This window comes from Gekko japonicus, unplaced genomic scaffold (genome assembly GCF_001447785.1).
Source record: "Gekko japonicus isolate JY-2015 unplaced genomic scaffold, Gekko_japonicus_V1.1 scaffold55, whole genome shotgun sequence".
Lineage (NCBI taxonomy): Eukaryota > Metazoa > Chordata > Lepidosauria > Squamata > Gekkonidae > Gekko > Gekko japonicus.
In genome coordinates, this window is record NW_015160837.1 from 1,322,636 (window position 1) to 1,345,355 (window position 22,720).

General features: G+C 44.9%; 1 protein-coding gene across 1 annotated transcript in view; it reads right to left on the reverse strand.

The window, feature by feature from the left end:
- The window catches only part of TBC1D1 (TBC1 domain family member 1), a 156,152-nt gene that overhangs the window by 124,992 nt on the left and 8,440 nt on the right, over positions 1-22,720 (reverse strand). Inside the window, 1 exon segment of the mRNA XM_015418418.1 lies at positions 21,055-21,523. Within this exon segment, the coding sequence (XP_015273904.1) occupies positions 21,055-21,471 (417 nt within the window). The 5' untranslated portion in view covers positions 21,472-21,523.

Genomic DNA, 22,720 nt, shown 5'->3' on the forward strand with positions numbered 1-22,720 from the left:
AAAGAAAGAAAGAAAGAAAGAAAGAAAGAAAGAAAGAAAGAAAGAAAGAAAGAAAGAAAGAAAGAAAGAAAGAAAGAAAGAAAGAAAGAAAGAAAGATGCAGTGAAGATGACTCGGGAATGGTACATTAACAGATTTTCTAGTACAAAGCTAAGGGGGCCCTCTCAGTCGTGGCCCCAAAGCTCAGGAATTCTCTCCCCAAGGAGATTAGTCTGTCCCCTTCTGTTGCTGTCTGCCATTCCACCACCAGATAAAGACTTCTTTTGTTTCACTGGCATTCCCGCAGTGATCCCTAATCGGTGTTTTAACTGCTGTTTTTAATTATTTAATGATGTGTGTTTGGCAGTGGGGGTTAATTTTAATGGATTTAAATGTGATTCTCATTAGGTATGTTTTAAATTGTTAGCTACCCTGGTGGCCCTTATGAGGGCAGAAAGATGGGATATAAATGTTGTAATTAATAAAACTGAAATCCTTGAATATGAAAACACTGATTGGCTCCTGAAATTGCAATTTTTCATCTACAACCTTTACAAGTTTTAGGGAAGTGTCTTGTTTCTTGTACATCTGAAACTCTCAAACTGCGAGTGAGATTTCCTTAAGGAATTTGTTTTTTTCAGAATCAACAAACAAACATACATACATACAAATATGGGGGTCCCACTTAGATCATTATTTTGTCTAATATGTTACCTCATACAATATCTACTTGTACATCATGCATTTTTTCCACCATGTATTTTTTATGGAAGTATTTTTGCATTATTGTTAAAAATATAATTCGTGTTTTCTTCTAATTCGGATGTATGTGCATATAGTTTATTTGTTGTACTGTTCCAACCATTTGTAAAATCTTGACCATGTATTTCCAAAGCTTCCTTCACCTTGTCCTCTCAAAAATAAAGTTAATCTATCCATCTCTGCAGTTTCAAGTATTTTGTTTCTCATTTCTTCTTTTGAAGGTCGAGTGAAATTTCCTATAGCATGAGAGGGCAAGTTTCTCAAAATGACAGAGGATAAATCCTGAGCGTACTTCCTAGGGTAATAACATATTTTCAAGGGTGACGGGTCATTCAAATCATAATAAAAATCAGAAAACATTTAGCATTGGGCTGACAAGAGCTCTTCTGACCTGTCTAGTCATCTTAACTATTTAGAAGATAGAGTGCCCCATGCCAATCTGCAATGTGAGTCCAAACACTTGCCTGGAGTCCAGTGGCAATAGCAGCTGAGACAACTACCTATTTTTATGCGCTTTCTCCCTTCTAATTCAGCTCTTAGTGCTGCTTTGCAGTCAAAAGTCATTTCCATTTCCTTGTGCTTGGGAAGGCAGAGAGTCTTACCGCGTGAAAGTTCGAAAACGGCATCCTCAGAGAAGCCGGAACATCATGTGCACACAAGCAAAGGATGTAACATTTCCATCCCAGGAGAAAGATGTATGTTTTATGAGGCATGCTCTCCTTAATCTTACTAATTTCCAGAAAACGGTTATGCCTCAACGAGCACAAGACTGAGGAACACATAAAGAGACGTGCGAAAAGCCTTGTAGCTACAACCATGTAACGCCTTAGGGTTGTCGGCTCCAAGCTGGGAAATTCCAGGAGATTTGTGGGGAGGGGGGGTGGAGCTGCAGAGGCAGGGTATAGGGAGGGGAGGGAACTCAGTGGGGTGCACTGTTATGGAGTCCACCCTCCAAAGCAGCCATTTTCTCCAGGGGAACCGACCTGTCGTGTGGAGATCGGCAGTAATCCCAGGCGATCTCCAGGCCCCGCTGGTTTCACAGACAATCGGAAACAAAATGGGGATGAGGGGGAAAATACATGAACCATTGTAAATAGGACACAAATCATTCCATAAAGCAGGCATGTCGAACTCATTTGTTATGAGGGCCGGATCTGACATAAATGAGACCTCGTTGGGCCGGGCTGTGCGTGTTACAAAACGTAATGCCAGGTAGTGGGAATACAAACTTTATAAAGGACACCAACACAAAGGGGTTTCTTTAAACTTAAAATAAAAACATGCTTAAAAGGTTAGCACTCTTGCAATATTGTGTTTATTTAACAGGGTCTGATAACTGACACCTCTTGCTCTGAATTATTGCATCAAAATGTCTATGCTGTTGCAATCTTGAGTATGCTGTTCAGGTGTGTATCTGTAAGCGGCAAACCTACGATGATGCAGCAGCAGCAGAACTGGAAGCAGAAGACAGCCAGTTCCACTGCGGGCCTGATAGAAGCCCTCCGAGGGCCTGATCTGGCCCCCAGGCCGCATGTTTGACACCCCTGCTTTAAAGGACTTCTGTGTCCTCTAAAGAATTCTTGTGTCTCAACTTTGAGATCCAAACTTCAAGTCCTTGTCTAGGAAGAAAGATAGTGGGGAAATGTAATATTAAAAAATGGAAAAGAATGAGAAAAGAGAATGCAAATAGGCACCAGTTTTTTAAGCTAATAAAGCATACGGCACTCAAACAGAACCTCTACTTAGTTCACAACGATGTTTGACCCATGTTAAAGATAGGAACCTAAGGCTGAAAGACCGTCTTTTATTCATTGCTGACCACAGATTCTGTGGAGAAGCAAATATAAGAATCCAAGTCACAACTCATAACAGCTAGCCCTCACTGATTTTCAAAGGCTGAATCAAGTTTTCTAAACTATTTCAGAGTAAAAATATTACAGAAACAGGACAACATACCCACAAACTGTAGTTCAGCAACCTTCTTATCAACGATTATATGCAAATCCTGTGACATTAACTGGATTTTAAGTACCCATAATAATTAAATCAGACATGACCAACAGTATAGATCAAGGAAGTTCTCCCTTCCTATTCTATCTAATTTATATATTCTTAAGAATAGAAGCTACGGTGGCTCAAGTGGTTAAGACGCTGAACTGCAGGCTGTGGAAGGTCGGTAGTTCAGCAGTTCGAGACCCAAGTTGCCGCATGACGGAGTGAGCTCCCGTCTCTAGTTCCAGCTCCTGCCAACCTAGCAGTTCGAAAGCAAGACATTGCAAGTAGATAAATAGGTACCACTTCGGTGGGAAGGGAACAGCGTTCCGTGCACCTTGGTGTTTAGTCATGCCGGCCACATGACCCCGGGAACGTCTTCAGACAGCGCTGGCTCTTCGGCTTGGAAACGGAGATGAGCACCGCAACCCTAGAGTCGGATTCGACTGGCTTTCGAGCAAGGGAACCTTTACCTTTAACAATAGGTAAGAAGGAACACGTTTATCCCTTATTTCAGTGTTCTGTGACTCCAGTAGGACTCAAGGACTAAGCATCACTTTACACACTGCAATATAATTAGGATAAAGAGCAAAAAGTAGCACTGTTAGCCAAATTCTTCTATTATTTAATAAAAAATTGGGGAATTATGATATTAATATGCAATTGGCATAACTATGGGATCAGACCTGTGTATACCAGAGTTAGAATTCCCAAGAACCCAGGAACAGGCACAGAGGCTGGGTGGCTAAAATAAGGATTTCTTTACTAAATATTCTCAAGCGCACAAACAATAATTAAACATTCACGCACACAATACAGACTTAAGGAAGCAGAGGTGACTGATACCTAATGGAGGGGTGATACTACCTAATGGAAGTGTGCAGAGGTCCATGAAGAAGGATTGTGGCCTAAAACCCAGAGGATTTCAGGGGTGGACTGCCAATTTGCATCAGGGCAGAAAACACACAGTCTGAGGCCATGTGTACGCTGGGATATACCCACTGGAAGACAATGCAGACCAATGGGCGGTCCTGGGGGGCTGGTCTCAGGTGAGAACAATAGATTTCCTGGACCAATGATGGGTCCCAGGAGTGTGTGGCATCAGGATAGGCAAGGCCTAGATGTGACCGATGAGCTTCCAGAGAGGCAGGGTCTGGATTTAACAACAGAAGCCAGGTGCTGGGTGGCTAGTTGAATGGATTATCTGGCCACTAATGGTCCTGGGCCAGGGTCTGAAAAGGCTCTCAAGTATAGACAAACGATGGGCTAAACATTTGAATGATGGATTGGTTTATCCCAGTATCCTGAGGGACAGAGCAGGAAAGACAAGTATTCAGTACAAAGAATTACTGGAGACAGAGTTATTTGCCAAGCGGCTTTTGAATAGACTTTAGAAATGTAGATACTTTACCTGGTAGAACTCATTGTCATTCCATAAGCATAATCTCTCTCTGGGTGGAGGGGGAAGACTGGAGGCTTGCTCTGAGGTTGCCTGTCATCTGAAAATGGAGACCTCTTTTTCAGAGCTGTGGCTAGCTCTGTGTTTCAAAACCAAGAGTGCCTTCCTTGGCCTGAGTTTTGTGGGTCTCTACGTCAGGTTAGAAGTGGGGTGCCCTTGCTATTGGGGCTACCCAAGAGTAAAAGGCAGCACCTCTGGCAACAGCACAACACACACAGCGCATTTCAGGACTAAATACATATGCCAAAATTAACTCTCTGTAGGATAATAATGCACAAAGGAGCCAATGGGGGTATAGTTGTACACACATTTGAAAAGAAGCCAAAATGAAACTGGATAAACATACGGAGCAGAGGTCCATCAGTGGCTATTAGCCACAAGATATGGATGTAACACTATGGGGAATTTCAGACAGCCGATATATTCCAGTTCAGGAACGGTTCCCTAACGGTTTCTGGTCTGACATTTCAGACAGAACCGTTTTAGTAACGGTTCCCTACCGGAATATATTTTCACTTTCAGACAGAAACGCTTCTGTCCCGTTAGGGAAGTGTTTCTGAACCGTTTTACCTGAAAACTGCTTCCAAGTGGTCTTCACTTTTCTATACCGTTTCTGAAGCGCTACGGGGTGCTGTGTAAAATGCCCCATAGTGCTTCCTCTGGCACCGCTTTGTTCTCCCGCCCTTTTCCGCTCACGCGGGCGATCTCCGTCCCTTTTTTTTTTTTTTAAACCCATTTTAAACACAGAAATGTGTTCCCCTGGTGAACCCGGGCTACTAACAAACAGTGAACCATATTAAACTTTTATTGAAACATCGGTTAGCCTGACAATTTCATTTTGCTTTCCAGATGAGTCCTTATCAGCATTTACTTACGGACTGCTATTATTCGTCTCGTTCAGTCATTTCTCAGGGTTACTACCCATATCAAAGATAAAGGGAAACCGGGTCATGAGAAATTCTTCCGACCCCTTAGAACTGAACTAATGGGAGAGTTTTCCCATTATCAAGGGATCTCAGATCTTTATTATGCTGGTTCCTGGTGTGGGAGCTAGATGTAATTTCCATTACTTTCCAAAGCAATGACTTGTTTTGCAGCTAGTAATAACAACACTTTCAAAAATATGTATCTGGAGTTCCTTGTGTTATCTTAAGCACAAAACATACGGGTAGAAGGCAGGCAAGTTCCACTAGCGCAAATTTTGGACATAAATGTAAAGTTCCCACATCCGCTCTGGGGAAACCTTCTCTGAGAACTAGATTCAGAACTGCCAATTTGTACCTCGTGGCTGCAGCATAATGAAGGAATCAACACCCAAGAGTGTATTTTAAAGGGGGGGATCCAACAGACATCCATCTTTCATGGTATTTGTGTAGAATGCGCTTTTGGCAAACACGCAGCTGATACAGTGAAATCCTAAATTACAGTCTCTCAGAATACTTTCCAAGTAGCATTACTAACACAGAAACATCCCTCTGTGTGAGAGCTGGATTACTGAATGTCTCAGCGCCACACAGTGGCTCTACCAGATATCACAGCATAAAGGGGGGAAAAGATGACCGAAAAAACAAACACTTAGGGATAACACTGCTGAGATAACTTTGCACCAATGTTCCCTCTAAGCTATGGAGTCCTGTGAGCAAAAATTCTACTTTGTGAGCTACTGGCCTTAAAGTTGTGAGCAAGTGATTCGGCTACTGCATAAATTAGTTTGCTCGGGAGCTGTCCTTCCTGAGCGAAAACAAAAATGTGTGAGCCGGAAGCTAAAAAACTCTGAGCTAGCTCACACTAACTCAGCTTAGAGGGAACACTGCCTTGCACTCCTGCATTTCATGTTATCTATTTAACTGACACCTCTGTTCTGCCTAATGGCAGTTTTAAATTCCTGGTTTCAATTTTATGGGTTTTATGCATTTTATATATTTGACTGTGTTTGCATTATAAGCTGCCTTGAGTTCCTGTAAGGGAGAAAGGCAGATAATACATGTTTTAACAAGGACCTCACATTTCTCAGCCATTGCTAACTCCAGAGCAAAACAAAATTGGGGCACTTGAAAAATTAACACAATTTTATCTCAGCATAAGGTTTTATGGACTAGAACCCACTTCTTCAGATACAATGTAGTGGGGCCTTACTGGGCCGACGTTTATATATGAGATATGAAAAACAGTCAATAGGGACAATGGGCCATGAAATGCACTGACTCAACCATCAATGTTAACTTAGAAAACCAAGGGAAATTATGTGAACAAGCTCAAATTTTCTTGATTATGTTTGAATTTTACACAAGTAAACCTCACCTTATATTTCCTGCACTAAATTGTTTTTGATCCTGCTATTCTAACTCCCCCCCCCCCAATAGCCATATGAATTAACGCCTGCCTTTGGGGTCCCGTCACTTGAATCTGAAGACATCCAAGAAAGGTTATTTTATTCTTAAGGAAAAGCTTTAGGATAGGGTCATGCAGAGAAAGAAGTCCCTTTCTCCCTTTCTCACAATACAAGAACTCGTGGGCACTCAATGAAATTGCTGAGCAGTCGGGTTAGAATGGATAAAAGGAAGTACTTCTTCACCCAAAGAGTGATTAACACATGGAATTCACTGCCACAGGAGGTGGCGGCAGCTACAAGCATAGACGGCTTCAAGAGGGAATTGGATAAACATATGGTGCAGAGGTCCATCAGTGGCTATTAGCCACAAGGTATAGACAGGAACTCTCAGTCTGGGGCAAGGGATGCTCTGTATTCTTGGTGCCTGGGGGGGGCAACAGTGGGAGGACTTCTAGTGTCCTGGCCCCACTGCTGGACCTCCTGATGGCACCTGGTATTTTTGGCCACTCTGTGACAGAGTGTTGGACTGGATGGGCCACTGGCCTGATCCAACATTGGCTTCTCTTATGTTCTTAGAGTTCACCTGTCTTGAAAATGTAATGCTAGTCCTAAGAACTTGCCATCTTGGAACTGCCATGTGGCAGGAGACACTTCATAAAGACAGACGTTATTCCTAAATGTGTCGTCCAAACACAAATATACCCCAAATGGCACAATGATTTGCTGCAGGACGATAGCGAACTTTTATTTATTTACTTCAGTTATATACCCCACCTTTCTTCCCAGTGGGGACCCAAAGCAGCTTACATCCTTCTCCTTGCCTCCTTTTCATCCTCACAACCAGGGGTCATTTCGTAGAAAAAGAGATGCAGGAGCTCATTAGCATAATGCATTAGCATAACTCATTTGCATATGCCACACCCCCTGACATCACCAGAAGTGTGTCAGAAGGCACCACTGGACTGTTTTGGATTGCTAGCTATTGGGGGGGGGGGAACATGCAGATCTGTCCTCGCAGAGGAGGGAGAGCTTGTACCTGAATAAAACTTGGTCTTAAAGGTGCCACTGGACTGTTTTGGACTGCGGGCTGGGGGGAGCTCTGCAACTTACCTGGTTGCTTCTTGCTCTGACTGAGGGTTGCTGGGAACAGGGGGTGGGGCTTGTTGCATCTGCCCACCTCCTGGGCTTTTTACTGCCGGAGCTCTGCTCCTGTGCGCTCCTGCAGGAAATGACCCCTGCTCACAGCAACCCTGCAAAGTAGGTTAGGCTGAGTCTGCGTGACTGGCCCAAGGTCACTCGGCGAGCTTCCATGACACAAATGGAGATTCATAACCTGGGTCTCCCAGATATTAGCCTGATGCTCCTAAACCACAACAAGCACACTGGCTAACCTTGTCTTTAGAAATCTTTCATTGCATGAGGGGCAAGAGAGAGACGGCGGGTAAAACGTGATGCGGTAAATTATTTTATTTCATCCTGCTCTGAGAACTCCGAATGCCTTCCAAGAGCAGCATTATACAGCGATGAAGTCAAACCGCATTACAAGTCCTGGGAAATTTTCCTGGGATCGCGGCACACAAGTTTGTCTCTGATTAAAACATTTACTTAGTATTATAGTTCTCTAGACCCAGTGTTGTTGTTCAGCAACAGGAAATACCAGTGGTCAAAGGAGGAAAGCCTGCAGTGATTAAATACCATTTTTGGTAAGCTCAGAGCCATTACACTACAAACATGTGACCATGACGGGGGGGGGCCTTTCATTCCCTAACTCCCACCTTCCCAAGTTAGCTCTCCCAACGGGTGCCGCTTATGACCTGCACACCAGGTCACTGAACCTCAAATGCTAGTCAGCTAGAGCCATGCACAGACATTCCAAATATGTGAAGTGTGAGGGGAATAGCACTGGCCTTAATTTTTGCACAGGAGCCTATGCATGCAGAATCCAGTTATCCATTCAGGTATACCCCCAACCAGGGCTTTTTTTGTAGAAAAAGCCCAGCAGGAACTCATTAGCATAATAGGCCACACCCAAACCCAGAAATTCATTAGCATATTGGCCACATCCCTGACATCGCAACTCATTAGCATATTAGACCACACCCCCATGTCACCACACCCACCATTTCTTCTCATTCTGTTTACTTTGTTGTCAAAACCCTGGGCTTTTTTTGTAGCAGAAACTTCTTTGCATGTTAGGCCACACACCCCTGAATGTAGCCAATCCTAATGAGTTTCTGCTGTTAGGTGTGGCCTATTATGCGAATGAATTCCTGCTGGGTGTGGTCAACTCAGAAGCCAGCCGGAACTCCGTTCCTGTGCGTTCCTGCCCAAAAATAGCCCTGCCCCCAACAAAAAAATCTAGATGCATAGATCACACAGGCCAAATGCATTGGATTCTACATAGGGTTCTGGGCAAATAAGATGAATGGCAGAGGAAATAAAAAAGAAAGAAGACCAACAGCGAGCAGGCCAAGCAGCTATGATATCATTTCCCACTACACATATAGTCTGAATATCCACACTGGGCTCAGTGATAAAGTGGTAGCTGATACCCACTAGGTGAAAGAATATTTAGCAAGCCTACTCTGGAATATAGCAATTGCTGGAGGTATACCATTTTTCAACAGATCAGCAGCACTGTGAAGAAGTTGGTTTGACTCATGGGATCTCTAGGCACATTCCTTTTGAGCTTCTACTTCTTCAAATGGAAGTCAGACACAACTTTAAAATAACAACCACCTCCCCAAGAAAAAAGTGGCCCTTCCAGAATTTGATAAAACATCAAACCAGTTCTTACAGTGGCTTTAAATCTGAACTGATCCCCCCCCCCAAAAAAGTATTTCTCCCCGCATGTAACTCATACATATGCAGATTATGCTAATATCTGTAACACAACTGACTACAAACAATAAGAAGCTGAAGAGGACCACTGAGTACCCTGACTGAGTCATTTTAATGCAGGGATACTCAACAAACGGCTCAGCCTCTGGTGTGTCCAACATCAAAACGAAATTACACAATGATCCTCTGTCACGAAACTAAACCGAGCAAGCAAATGCTTCGGAGTTCACTGGGTCTTTGCAATACCTTTTATAGCTGAATAATGCACGTCTGACCAATTCATCGCCCTGACTGGGACTTGCTGTGTTGCCGGGCAGATGAACTTACTACACGCGGATCAAAACGCCAGTCAGTTCTTACAGCCTTTCAGAAACGTGCTCGTGGTGAACTGGAGCACACATCTATGGATAAAAAGTATTATGACTGCATGACGAGAAGGGAGCACAATTGCAGTGCGATCCTGAGTAGAGTTACAAGTTTCTAAGTCTATTGACATGGATGGGCTCAGAAAGGTACAACTCTGCCTAGGACGGCAGTGTTAAATTACCGTGGGATTTTCAAGTAAATATTTAAACCCAGTGCTTCCTGGTTATGTTTCCAATAAAAAGACACAATTAGCACCAGAACAAAAGGCTGTAAAATAATAAAAGCAGCATGTAAAACTCTAAAAGGAACACCATTTCAGCTAAACGTGAATAACAGTAATCTTTCTTCTTCTGCCTGAATCACGCATGAGAAATACAGCAACTTTTTAACCCTAAAACCTATAAGCAACCAGGGGTCATTTCCTGCAGGAGCGCACAGGAGCGGAGCAAGGAGCCCAGGGGGGCAGGCACATGCAACAAGCCCCGCCTCCTGCTCCCAGCAGCCCTCAGTCGGGCCATGAGGAGCAAGAAGCAGCCACGAAAGTCCACCCCTGGCCTGCCTTCAGGTACAAGCTCTCCCTCCTCTGTGAGGACAGATCTGCACGTTCCCCCCCTCCTACAGAGGTAAAATTTCCAGAAATTTTGAAGCTCGGGAAAAAACCCAGTTTTTTTCGGGAAAAAAACAGAAATTTTCGGAAAAATTGAAAAAATGCTACATTAGCATTTCTTTTGTCTTTTCTAGATTGAAAGTAATTCTGTTACTTAGGAACATAAAATATGACTATGGACATTTTTACTTGGCATGAAATTATCACAACTAGCATATTAAAAATATAGTGCATCCAAACAATTATTACAAACAGAATACCCACCCACATGCAAAAACAAAACTGAAACCTTTTTATATTCTTCTGACAATAGCACCTCCTAAAGGAAGAAATGCATCTTGTTCTTGCATTGGAGAGTTCAGTTTGTAACCTAGGACTTGCTTGTCTGCAGTGCAGAGAAATTATTTTATTCATCATGTTAAAATAAAATATTCCATAATCATTTTTTTTCTTTCCTTTTTTCAATTTTTCCAATTTTTCGGAAAAAAACAAAAAAGTTCAGGAAAAAACGGGGGGGGGGGATGTTTCCCCCCCGAATTTTTCCAGTTTTTTTCTGGGCCTTCACATCTCTACCCCCTCCCAATAGCTAGCAATCCAAAACAGTCCAGTGGAGCCTGAGCGGTGGGTGTTGCCTTCTGACACACTTCCGGTGATGTCAGGGGGTGTGGCATATGCAAATAACTGATGCTAATGAGCTCCTGAACCTCTTTTTCTACGAAATGACCCCTGAGAGCAACCATCAGTCAGGTGCAAACTAGAGCTGCCAGGTCCCCCCTGGCCACTGCCGGGGGATGGGGGGGGGTAGGGTTGCCAGATCCAGGCTGGAAAACTCCTGCAGATTTGGGGGTGGAGCCTGGGGAGGACAGAGACCTCAGTGGGGTACCATGCCACAGAGTCCACCCTCCAAAGCATCCATTTTCTCGAGGTGGGGAACTGATCTCTGTAGCCCGGAGAGGAGCTGTGATTCTGGGGGGTTCCCAAGTCCCACCTGGAGGCTGGCACCCCTAATACCAACAGTGCAATCCTGTGCAAAGTTACTCCAGGTTAAGGTCTTCATTGGGTTAGACTAGAATAACTCTGCTGGGGATTGCACCGCAAGTCATTTAGAGACCAATCCTAAGCAGGTCTGTTCAGAAATCTCCTCAAATCTACTCAAAGGGGCTCATTCTCAGGAAAGAGTCCTTAGGACCATGCTGTTAAGCTCTTATCTGCAGCCAGTGCTGAGAACATTTTTATAGCAAAACACATAGCTAATACAGTAGAAGAAGAGGAGATTGGATTCATACCCGGCCCTTCACTACCCAAAGGGGTTTCAGAGCATCTTACAATCTCCTTTCTCTTCTCCTCCCCACAGCAGACACCTTGTGGGGTAGGTGGGGCTGAGAGAGCTCTGAGAGAACCGCCCTTAAGAGAACAGCTCTGAAAGAACTTGTAACTGACCCAAGGTCACACCAGCAGCTGCATGCAGAGGAGTGGGGAATCAAACCCGGTTCTTCCAGATTAGAGACCGCGCACCCAACCACGACACCAAACTGGTTCTCTCATTTCCAGCTATTAGCATCTCTGACCAGTTCAAGAGCAACATTACACTATTTGTATTTTTATACAGTCTTCATTAGCACCGGAAACAAAGTTTGGTACAAGAAATTGCGTCTTTTCACCTGGTACTCTTATTGTCCTTGCCACTCTCTCTCACCCCTTCATTTGAAACCTCTGCCACTGTTAAAATGCTAATTCAGTTCCAATGATACGGTGGTGGGTGGTGAGTGACTTTTGCAGGAGTGCGGCTCATATAAGTAGACCACTCATATAATAATACAGTGGCAAGCATCCAGCCACACAGTATGCCTGACAGAACAGCATTTCCATTTGTGGAAGAGACGAAGAAGAAGAAGAGAAGAGATTGGATTTATACCCCACCCTTCAATCGGAGTCTCAGAGCAGCTTACAAACTCCTTCCCCTTCCCCTCCCCACAACAGACACCCGGTGAGCAATGTTCCCTCTAAGCTCTGGAGTCTTGTGAGCAAAAATCCTACTTTGTGAGCTACTGGCATTAAAGTTGTGAGCAAGCAATTTGGCTACTGCATGAATTAGTTTGCTCTGGAGCCTCATCCTTCCTGAGCTAAGACAAAAATGTGTGAGCCGGAGGCTGAAAAACTTTGAGCTAGCTCACACTAACTCAGCTTAGAGGGAACACTGCCGGTGAGGTTGGTGGGGCTGAGAGAACTCTGACAGAAACGGCTCTTTATCAAGGACAGCTGTGCCAGAACTATGGCTTGCCCAAGGTCATCCAGCAGCTGCAAGTGGAGGAGTGGGGAATCAAACCCGGTTCTCCCAGATCAGAGTGCGCTCTCCTAACGACTACACCAAACTGGTGAATTCCGCAGATTCTCCCCATCCCGCTGCAAGCTATATCAGTGTGTCCTCCACACCAGGGTTCCCCCAGTGTGCTGCCCGTGGACCGCACGGCGCCCACTGATAGCTCACCTGGTTTCCAAATGCTTTCAGAAAGTGGGTGGAGCCAGGTGGAGCTCCTCCCTAGCATGGCATCTGATAGGCTGTGCAAATTAAAATAACTCTGCAGCAGCAGTAGCAGCACTTCAGCACTGGTTGTATTCTCTGTCTCACTACTGTAGTCCCTCTTCTCCCCTGCCCTTGGACTTCCTCTGGGTAGGTGGCGCTGCCTCCCACACCAACCATTTTGTGATCAGCTCCACCTCACTGTGTCAGAATCCCAAAGGTGCCCACAGGGACATAATGGGTAGGGACCATTCCTCTACTACACTATTCCTGAGAGTGTGTTTACCAGGCATCATTTTCTGCGGGAGCGCACAGAAGCAGAGCTCCGGCAGTAAAGAGCCCAGGGGGCGGGCACATGAAACAAGCCCCACCCCCTGCTCCCAGCAGCCCTCAGTCACAACAAGAAGCATCCAGGTAAGCTGCAGAGACCCCACCCACCCAGGTCCAAAACAGTCCAGTGGCACCTTTAAGACCAAGTTTTATTCAGGTACAAGCTCTCCCTCCTCTGTGAGGACAGATCTGCACGTTTCCCCCCCCCCCCAATAGCTAGCAATCCAAAACAGTCCAGGGGAGCCTGAGCGTGGCCTTCTCACACACTTCCAGTGATGTCAGGGGGTGTGGCATATGCAAATAAGTTATGCTAATGAGCTCTGCTAATGAGCTCCTGCACCTCTTTTTCTACGAAATGACCCCTGGTGTTTACCCTGAGGAACAAAATTTGGAGGAACTCAGTGGGCTACAACAGGAGGAGGGAGTGGGAAAGCCCCCTTCTGCAAAGCCCTTAGGTGCTCGGATGCACACCACTAGCATTTTTTTAAAAAAAAAATTAAATAAGTGCATGTGTGTGTGAGTGTGTGCAAAAGTGCATTTGTACACCTGGAAGCCATGGACGACCTCTGGTGACTGACCCCTACTGGGGGCCTGGAGGATATTCAGAGAGGCGGCTGAGTAAAGCCTGCCCCCACCTCCCGCCTCTGGTATTCCAAGGAGGTCACCCATCCAAGTACTTGCCAGAGTCAACTCTGCTTAGCTTCTGAGATCTGATGAGATCGGGCTTGCCTGGGCTATCCAGGTGAGGGCAGATTCACACCATCAAACCTGCTCAGGATTGCTCTATAACTCGTAAAAATGACCTCTTCTTTTCCAACATGATTGTCCAAGTAATGGAAGAACAGCTACGATTTCCAGCAAAACTGTGGTTTTGATGATGCCTGAGCATAAAGTGCCCTCAAGTTGCTTCCGGCTTATTTTATTTATTTATAATTTCAATTTCTAGCCCTCCCTCCCCACAATGCAGGCTCAGGGCGGCTCCCAATTCGGCATACGCCACACATAAAACAGTTAAAACCATAAAAACTACTGTTACAAAATTACAGAAAACATATTAAGTGCTCTAGATGTTCTAAACAAAATCTTTCATCAAGATGGCGTATCTAAGATGGTATATCTAATCCCTATCTAAGATGGTATTTATTTGATTTATACCCCGCCCTCCCTGCCGAAGCAGGGGACCCTATGGCGACCCTAGGAATGAATGAACTCCAAAATGTCCTACTGTTAACAACCTGGCTCACGTCTTGCAAACGGAGGTCCTTTGTGGCTTCCTTGGTTGAGCCCATCCATCTCATGTTGGGCCTTCCTCTTTTCCTGCGGCCTTCCAACTTTTCCTGGCAGTATTGTCTTTTCTAGTGAGTCTTGTCTTCTCATGATGTGACCAGAGGATGATAGCCTCCGTTTGGTCACTTTCGTTTCTAGGGGAGAGTTCGTGCTTGATTTGCTCTAAGGTAAAGGTAAAAGGTAAAGGTTCCCTTGCTCGAAAGCCAGTCGAGTCCGACTCTAGGGTTGCGGTGCTCATCTCCATTTCAAAGCCGAAGAGCCAGCGCTGTCCGAAGATGTTTCCATGGTCATGTGGCCAGCATGACTAAACATCAAAGTGCACGGAACGCTGCTCCCTTCCCACTGAAGTGGTACCTATTTATCTACTTGCAATTTCTTGCTTTCGAACTGCTAGGTTGGCAGGAGCTGGAACTAGAGACAGGAGCTCACTCCGTCATGCGGCACCCGGGTCTCGAACTGCTGAACTACCGACCTTCCACAGCCTGCAGTTCAGAGTCTTAACCACTTGAGCCACCGCAGCTCTAGAATCCACTTATTTGTCTTTTGGGCAGTCCATAGTATCGGTAAAACTCGCCTGCACCACATTAGTTCACATTAATCGAAGCTAGAAATAGTTCAAATAATAATGCTAGGAAAAGTTGAAGGCAGCAAGAAAAGAGGAAGACCATACATGAGACTGGACGTCAGTTCCTTCAAAAACCAGAATAAAGCTGAAGAAAAATACCAAAACATTCATAGCGCCAAAATACAATCTAAGCAACATTCCCGTAGAGTTTAAAGACCACATAAAAAACAGATTTGCATCACTAAGTTCAAGTGAATGGGCATCAGAAGAACCATTGATTGAAACCAGAGATATCATCAAGGAAGAATGTGCAAAGACTATTTCAAAAGAAATGAAAAACCTTGATGAGTGATTGATAAAACTCTTAAAATTGCTGAAGATAGACGAGAAGCAAAAGTAAAAGGTGTCAGAAACAGAGTAAGACGTCTCGGTGTGTAGTGTTCTAGCAAATGGCACATAGAGACAAAAGCAACTATTATAATAACCAATGTAAAGAAATAGAAGAGAACAACAAAAGAGAAAGAACATCTAAGAAATCAAGGAAATCTAAAGAATGGTTAGGCATGCTAAAGATTAACATAGACATTCATTAACTGAACAGGACAAAATAAAGAAAAGATGGGATAATTCACTGAAGAACTTTACGGAAGAGATGAAAGGATAACTGAGTCCTTAGAAAACAAATCTTTTGAAGAAGAACCTTCAGTTTTAGAAAGTCAAGTGAAAGCTGCACTCAGAAGCAATTGGGAGAAAACAAATTACCAGGATGTTGCCCTACTCAAATTAACAGACCACATGTGTGAAACTGTCTGCCAGCATGTCATCAAAATAGAATTGCTGCGGCAAGGACTCATATTTCTTGCTTTATATATTACTTTCTAAAACACTGTTCACACAGTCATTATCCCAAGCATTATTCCACGCATCTATCAGTTTGTTAGGTTGCAAGATTTTCGGAAATGCTCATTGTTCTTGCCCACCAAGGGTTTCATGGCATTTGCTGCTTCCGCAGAGAACCAGCTCATGGAACTCAGAAGATAAAATTCCACACAACCCTTAGTTGCTGGTCCTCATGGCTGCTTGAAATAATGGCTAAAACTGTGTGGAACAAGAGAATTAAATGAAGACCATCTCAAGTATATGATTTTGTTTCAAAAGACAATCCCGCAGCCGTGACCCGGATAGCCCAGGCAATCAGACCTCAGAAGCAAAGCAGGGTCTGACAAGTATTTGGACTCTGACAAGTATTTGGATGGGAGACCTCCTTGGAATACCAGCAGTTGGGAGGCGGGGGCAGGCTTTATTCAGCCACCTCTCTGAATATCTCCAGGCCCCCAGTAGGGGTCAGTCACCAGAGGTCGCCATGACTTCCAGGTGGACACACACACATATAAAAACACACACAACCCCACCTATGAAAATCTCACCATTCCAGATTGCAGGCAGATTGCAACTAGCTTCATGATAAGAAGCTCTCCTATAGATAATGTATGTTACGTGCATACCTGCTAGCATAAGGGGACCAACTGAAAGCCAGAATCTGCCTTAAGGGCCTTGCAATTAGAAGTCACTGTTAGCTGCACGTGAGCCTTTTGTTCAGTCAGCCCCAGGACAATCTATATTGTCTCCAAAGACACTTCCTCTGTGCATTTGGGAACTAAATATCAAAGAGCAGCAGTTCAATGGCATTTTAGAGATCAAAGACTTGCGAAATGCTTATTTTCTGGTTGAAGAACAACAACCTGCTGCTGGAACTGCTGCGGAGGATACACACTCATTGTCTAAAGAGCAAGACATGCCTTACAGGATTAACTTGCATTTTAAAACTGGCTATATTTGGGACCAGCAGTATTTAGGGTAAAGGTTCTTTAATGTTAAGCCTTTCTCCGTTTTATTTTCTAAATTGTCTTTATATGTTTGCTTTAAGCACTAACTTCCTATTCCAAGCTTGTTAACCTGAGATAGAAAAAAAAATATGTACTGTACGAAGTACATATTCTGCACTGCACCTGAGGTCCAAGGGCTCGCCCCTACATAATGGGATTTCCCCCCCACTATGTTTCTCTTTGAACAGCAGATCTGTATATGGTATCACAAACTGCTTCTGAAATTCCCTACATCTCCAAACATGGCAACGATTCAGAGAAACACAAACTCAGAACTCCCTCTGGAGTGCAGAGCAAGTCTGACATTTTTCTGAACCCTGGCCGATGCTTCCCTGAGGCTCTAAAAATCCCATTTGACCATCTGGCAAGATAACTACAATAGCATGAGACAGATAAGTAAATACAATAAAACCGATCTATAAATATTTTATTCTGCCCTTTCTCCAAGGAGCTATTAACGCTTAGCTTTCCCTTTCAGTGATTTAAGCAGGACCATTTTACACAACAGGGATTGTCAGGCAAGGGACGACTGTTGGGGATTACCCTCGAGGGCTCTGTAAGGATTCTTTTACCCATTATATACTGATATCCATGGGTAAATATTGAGCATTTGTTATGTAAATCAGAAGCATGAAGTTAAGAATCTTAATGTGCTTCGAGATGAAAGGTTTTCTCCTTTTGGCACTATAACAAACAGTTTGCAGAACCAGTCAAGCAAGCAAATGCTGTTATTACTTTTTCACGGCGCTGGACAAAATTAATTGGAGATAGGAAATATTGATTACCATTATGTTATCGTAGTCCAGCAGCCAGGATTTGGAAAAAAATCTTCATATGGCTATTATTATGTGGGGGGGGGGGAGTTAAAAGTTAGCATCCTGTATCTATAAATCTGTGTATCTGGCATTACTGACCGCAGACCAACACTCCTCAGAGAGCATCATATGATGGTAACATATAGCCTTAAAGGATCAGAAATGAACACAAGCATAGGAGACTCGTGGGCACTCCATGAAATTGCTGAGCAGTCAGGTTAGAATGGATAAAAGGAAATACTTCTTCACCCAAAGAGTGATTAACACATGGCATTCACTGCCACAGGAGGCAGCGGCGGCTATGAGCATGGACAGCTTCAAGAGGGAATTAGATAAGCCTATGGAGCAGAGGTCCATCAGTGGCTATTAGCCACAAGATATAGATAGGAACTCTCGGTCTGTATTCTTGGTGCTTGTGGGGGGGCAACAGTGGGAGGGCTTCTAGTGTCCTGGCCCCACTGCTGGACCTCCTGATGGCACCTGGTATTTTTGGCCACTGTGTGACAGAGTGTTGGACTGGATGGGCCATTGGCCTGATCCAACGTTGGCTTCTCTTATGTTCTTATGAGACTGCAGCAGAGTAGCCATCCCATGGTTGACATGGAGCGGCCCATCCCCGCACCATCGGGTACCCCCAAAGCTGCATTAATGCCCAGTTCCTAAGGCCTCTGTGGTTCTATACAGGCTAGCCAAAGCTTACTAGTCTCTAGTCCTAATTGTAAACTCTTCACTGCTCGTCACTTCTTCCCTGCAAACTGTAATCCTATGACGGAGAATCAGTAGCGCAGAATTCTTAGAGCCAGTTTGGTGTAGCGGTTAGGAGTACGGACTCTAATCTGGGAGGGCCGGGTTTGATTCCCCACTCCTCCACATGAAGCCAGCTGGGTGACCTTGGGTCAGTCACAAGTTGTTTCAGAGCTGTTCTCTTATGAGCAGTTCTCAAAAGAGCTCTCTCAGCCCCACCCACCTCACAGGGTGTCTGTTGTGGGGAGAGGAAGGGAAAGGAGATTTTAAGCCTGAGACTCCTTCAGGTAGTGAAGGGCGGAGTACAAATCCAATCTCTTCTTCTTCTTCTTCTTCTGCATCCTCATCTAATTATAATTACCAGGATTCATCACAGGGGGCTACAAGAATTATCCTGGTATAAATAGGATATGTTTGTAGAGCAGGTAGACCTTTAGAACACAGTGCAATCACCACAATTCCAGACCACTGGTCTACAGCAGCCTTCCCCTCTAGAAGCCCATTGTGTATTTATTTATTTATAAACCGCCACCTTTCTCCACAGCTCAAGATGGCTTGCAAATCACAATGTAAAATATGCAGAATAGAACCCCAAAGATGCAGAATAAAAACCCCTGTGTTCTCTGAGGAGGTGAAGGGGGGGTGGGGCTCCACCTCTTGAAATGATGCTAGTCTTATGTGCCAGGGATTCTCAGTAGTTGTCCTGACCCTGGGCAATTCTATACTACCAACTGATAAACTCTACAGCAGCTCAAGGAGCTGCGGTGGCTCAAGTGGTTAAGACGCTGAACTGCAGGCTGTGGAAGGTTGGTAGTTCAGCAGTTCGAGACCCGAGTGTGCCGCATGATGGAGTGAGCTCCCGTCTCTAGTTCCAGCTCCTGCCAACCTAGCAGTTCGAAAGCAAGAAATTGCAAGTAGATAAATAGGGACCACTTCGGTGGGAAGGTAACAGCGTTCCGTGCGCCTTGGTGTTCAGTCATGCCGGTCACGGAAACGTCTTCGGACAGCGCTGGCTCTTTGGCTTTGAAACGGAGATGAGCACCACAACCCTAGAGTCGGATTCGACTGGCTTTCAAGCAAGGGAACCTTTACCTTTATCTTTACAGCAGCTCAACTTGTAGGTTTCATGCACATGAAAGCTTATACGCTGAACTGAACTTTGTTGGGCTTGAAGGTACCACTGGATTCGAACTTTGCTCGGTTGCTTCAGACCAACATGGCTACCCATCTGAACCTATTACCGAGAACTGCAATTTGATGGAGGTGCTAACAATTTTCTGCTTGAGAGCTTGGTCTAACCCCAGAATTCCCTGGGGAACAATGGGAAAGTTGACCACACGATATTGTGAAGGCCAGTAATACAAATGGGTTCCAAAATGCACTAACAACATTAATGGATGACAGGGCTATCCACAGCCGTCAGCTGAAGGAAAAGATAAATGTCTCCTGTCTGCACTGCTTCCATTGACACATCTGACTTGGACACACACAGAATACCAGCCTTCTCAGTACACAGCAATTTGGTTGGGAGTTCAAATAATCCCCTAGATAAAATGCACAGCCAGGTGGTTTTACACACTGGCATCAAAATAATAAAAAAGAGCCTCTTGCTGAGAGTAAAAGAGGAGAACGCAAAGGTTGGCTTGAAACTCAACATCAAAAAAACTAAGATCATGGCATCCGGCCCCATCACTCCTTGGCAAATAGAAGGGGACGTCGTGGAAACAGTGACAGACTTCACCTTCCTGGGATCCAAGATCACTGCAGATGGTGATTGCAGCCATGAAATTAAAAGACACCTGCTCCTTGGGAGGAAAGCGATGGCAAACCTAGACAGCCTAATAAAAAGTAGAGACATCACACTGCCAACAAAAGTCCGCATGGCCAAAGCAACGGTATTCCCAATAGTACTGTACGGCTGCGAGAGTTGGACTATAAGGAAGGCTGAGCGTCGAATAATAGATTCTTTTGAATTATGGTGCTGGAGAAGACTCTTGAGAGTCCCCGGAATGCAAGGAGATCAAATCAGTCAATCCTAAAAGAAATCAACCCTGACTGTTCCCTGGAAGGCCAGATACTGAAGCTGAAGCTCAAATACTTTGGCCACCAAATGAGAAGGGAGCACTCCCTGGAGAAGACCCTGATGCTGGGAAAGATTGAAGGTCAAAGAAGAAAGGATGAGATGGTTAGACAGTGTTATCGAGGCAACGAACATGAAATTAAGCAAACTCCGGAGCACGACGGAAGACAGGAGGGCCTGGCATGATGTGGTCCATGGGGTTGCAAAGAGTCAGACTCGACTGTGCGACTGAACAACAACAAAATCAAAATCATAAAGAAACTGTATGGAAGTAAGAGTATCACTGAACTCAATAGTCAATACAGACCTGAAACAGATAAGGACTGTTACAGTGCCCAGGCTGCATTCAAACACAGTAGATGATATGTCTCTCTACAATCTGATTTATTTCAAAGCTCTGAATTTGCAGCGTGCAGTCTTCAAAAAAACAAAGAAGCCCCACCAAAACAAAAAAAACCCCAAGAACTCAAACGGAAACATTTCACTTACTTCTGTTTGATCCCCGGCTTTGAATACGTAACAGGTACTTTGCTGATCTACTGCTCTGTCGTTTATTAAGCAAGCAAAATAGCTTGGGTCTTGGCTGTTGTGAATCAGCTTGTGGACGTGCTGCGGCCTGTGCTCAAACAAGCTGCAACAGAGCAGAGGATCCCATGGCTGGCTTTCGCCGGTGTCAGCTTCACACCGCAACCTGGTCGGTGAGACGTAAAGCCGGACTTGGTCGGCGCCGGGTTCTTCCCTCGAGGACTTTGTGCTCAGTTGCCTTATCTCTGCCACAATCCAAGGCAGCACAGCCATAGTGGTCAGAGTGTGGACGGGCAGAGAACCTACTAGCTGGAGAGTGAAGTCCACGGAGCCATCACTGGACGTTTGAGGATTCTTAACATTGAACGATATGGGATCCATCGTTGAGTCATGGAGGGGAAAGGAGCCGATTTAATTAGGGAGACTTGACATTCTGAAACAGAAAATACATATTTACACCGTTAATGGAATCGCTTGGTAACTCTCCTCTTTCAAGGTTGTGTCATTAGTCAGAAACGGTCCAGCACATTATGGCTCTAGTAAAATCTTTCCCTTCTTTATTTGGTTTACCTGGTTTTTGTGCCGCTGCTTCCCGAACCACAAGGAAGGGATTTTATTTTTTTACAGATATCCGAATGGAAGTTAGTAATGGAAGACCCAAGAATTACAATACCTGAAGAACCAAGAATGACCATGAACCACAACCCTTTCAGATATGCTTTGCTCTCTAGAGGTCAGCAGATAGTGTTGCCAGGTCTGGGTTGGAAAATACCTGAAGACGTTGGGGGTGGAGCCAGGAGAGGGCGGGGTTTGGGGAGGGGAGGGGCCTCAGCATGGTACAATGCGATAGAGTCCACCCTTCAAAGCAGCCATTTTTTCCAGGGGAGCTGATCTCTGTCAGCTGGAGATCAGTTGTAAAAGCGGGAGATCCCCAGGCCCCACCTGGAGGCTCGCAGGGCTTTTTGTAGCAGGAACTCCTTTGCATATTAGGTGACACACCCCTAATGTAGCCAATCCTCCAAGAGCTTACAGTAGCCCCTGTAAGAAGAGCTCATAAGCTCTTGGAGGATTGGCTACATTAGGGGTGTGTCACCTAATATGCAAAGGAGTTCCTGCTACAAAAAGAGCCACCGCAACCCTATCAGCAGATAACAACTTGCTGGTAATTCCCGGCCCTAGGGAGGTCCGGCTGTCCTCGATTAGGGCCATGGCCTTTTCAGTCCTGCCTCGACCTGGTGGAATAACATCAGGGCCCTGCGGAATCTGATGCAATTCTGCAGGGCCTGTAAGGCAGAGATGTTCCACCGGCCTTTTAGCTGAGGGCAGCAACGGTTAAGACTGGCACCCCCTCTTTCTTCTTACGATCCCCACGTGCCCTTCCCTGCTCCGCTGTGCAGACAGCAGTGTGGCCAGCGAAAGGGATCATATCACCATCTTGGACTGGTTAACCTCTTGGTTACTGTGATTTTATATCGATTGTAATTTTAATTGCTTTTGCAGTTGTAAATCGCCCAGAGCCTGCTAGCAGAGTGGGGCGATTCATAAGTTATAATGAGAATGATAATAACCAGGCTATGTAGGGGAAAAAAGACGGACCACCGGAGACCATATCAGAACACTCAGAAGTTTT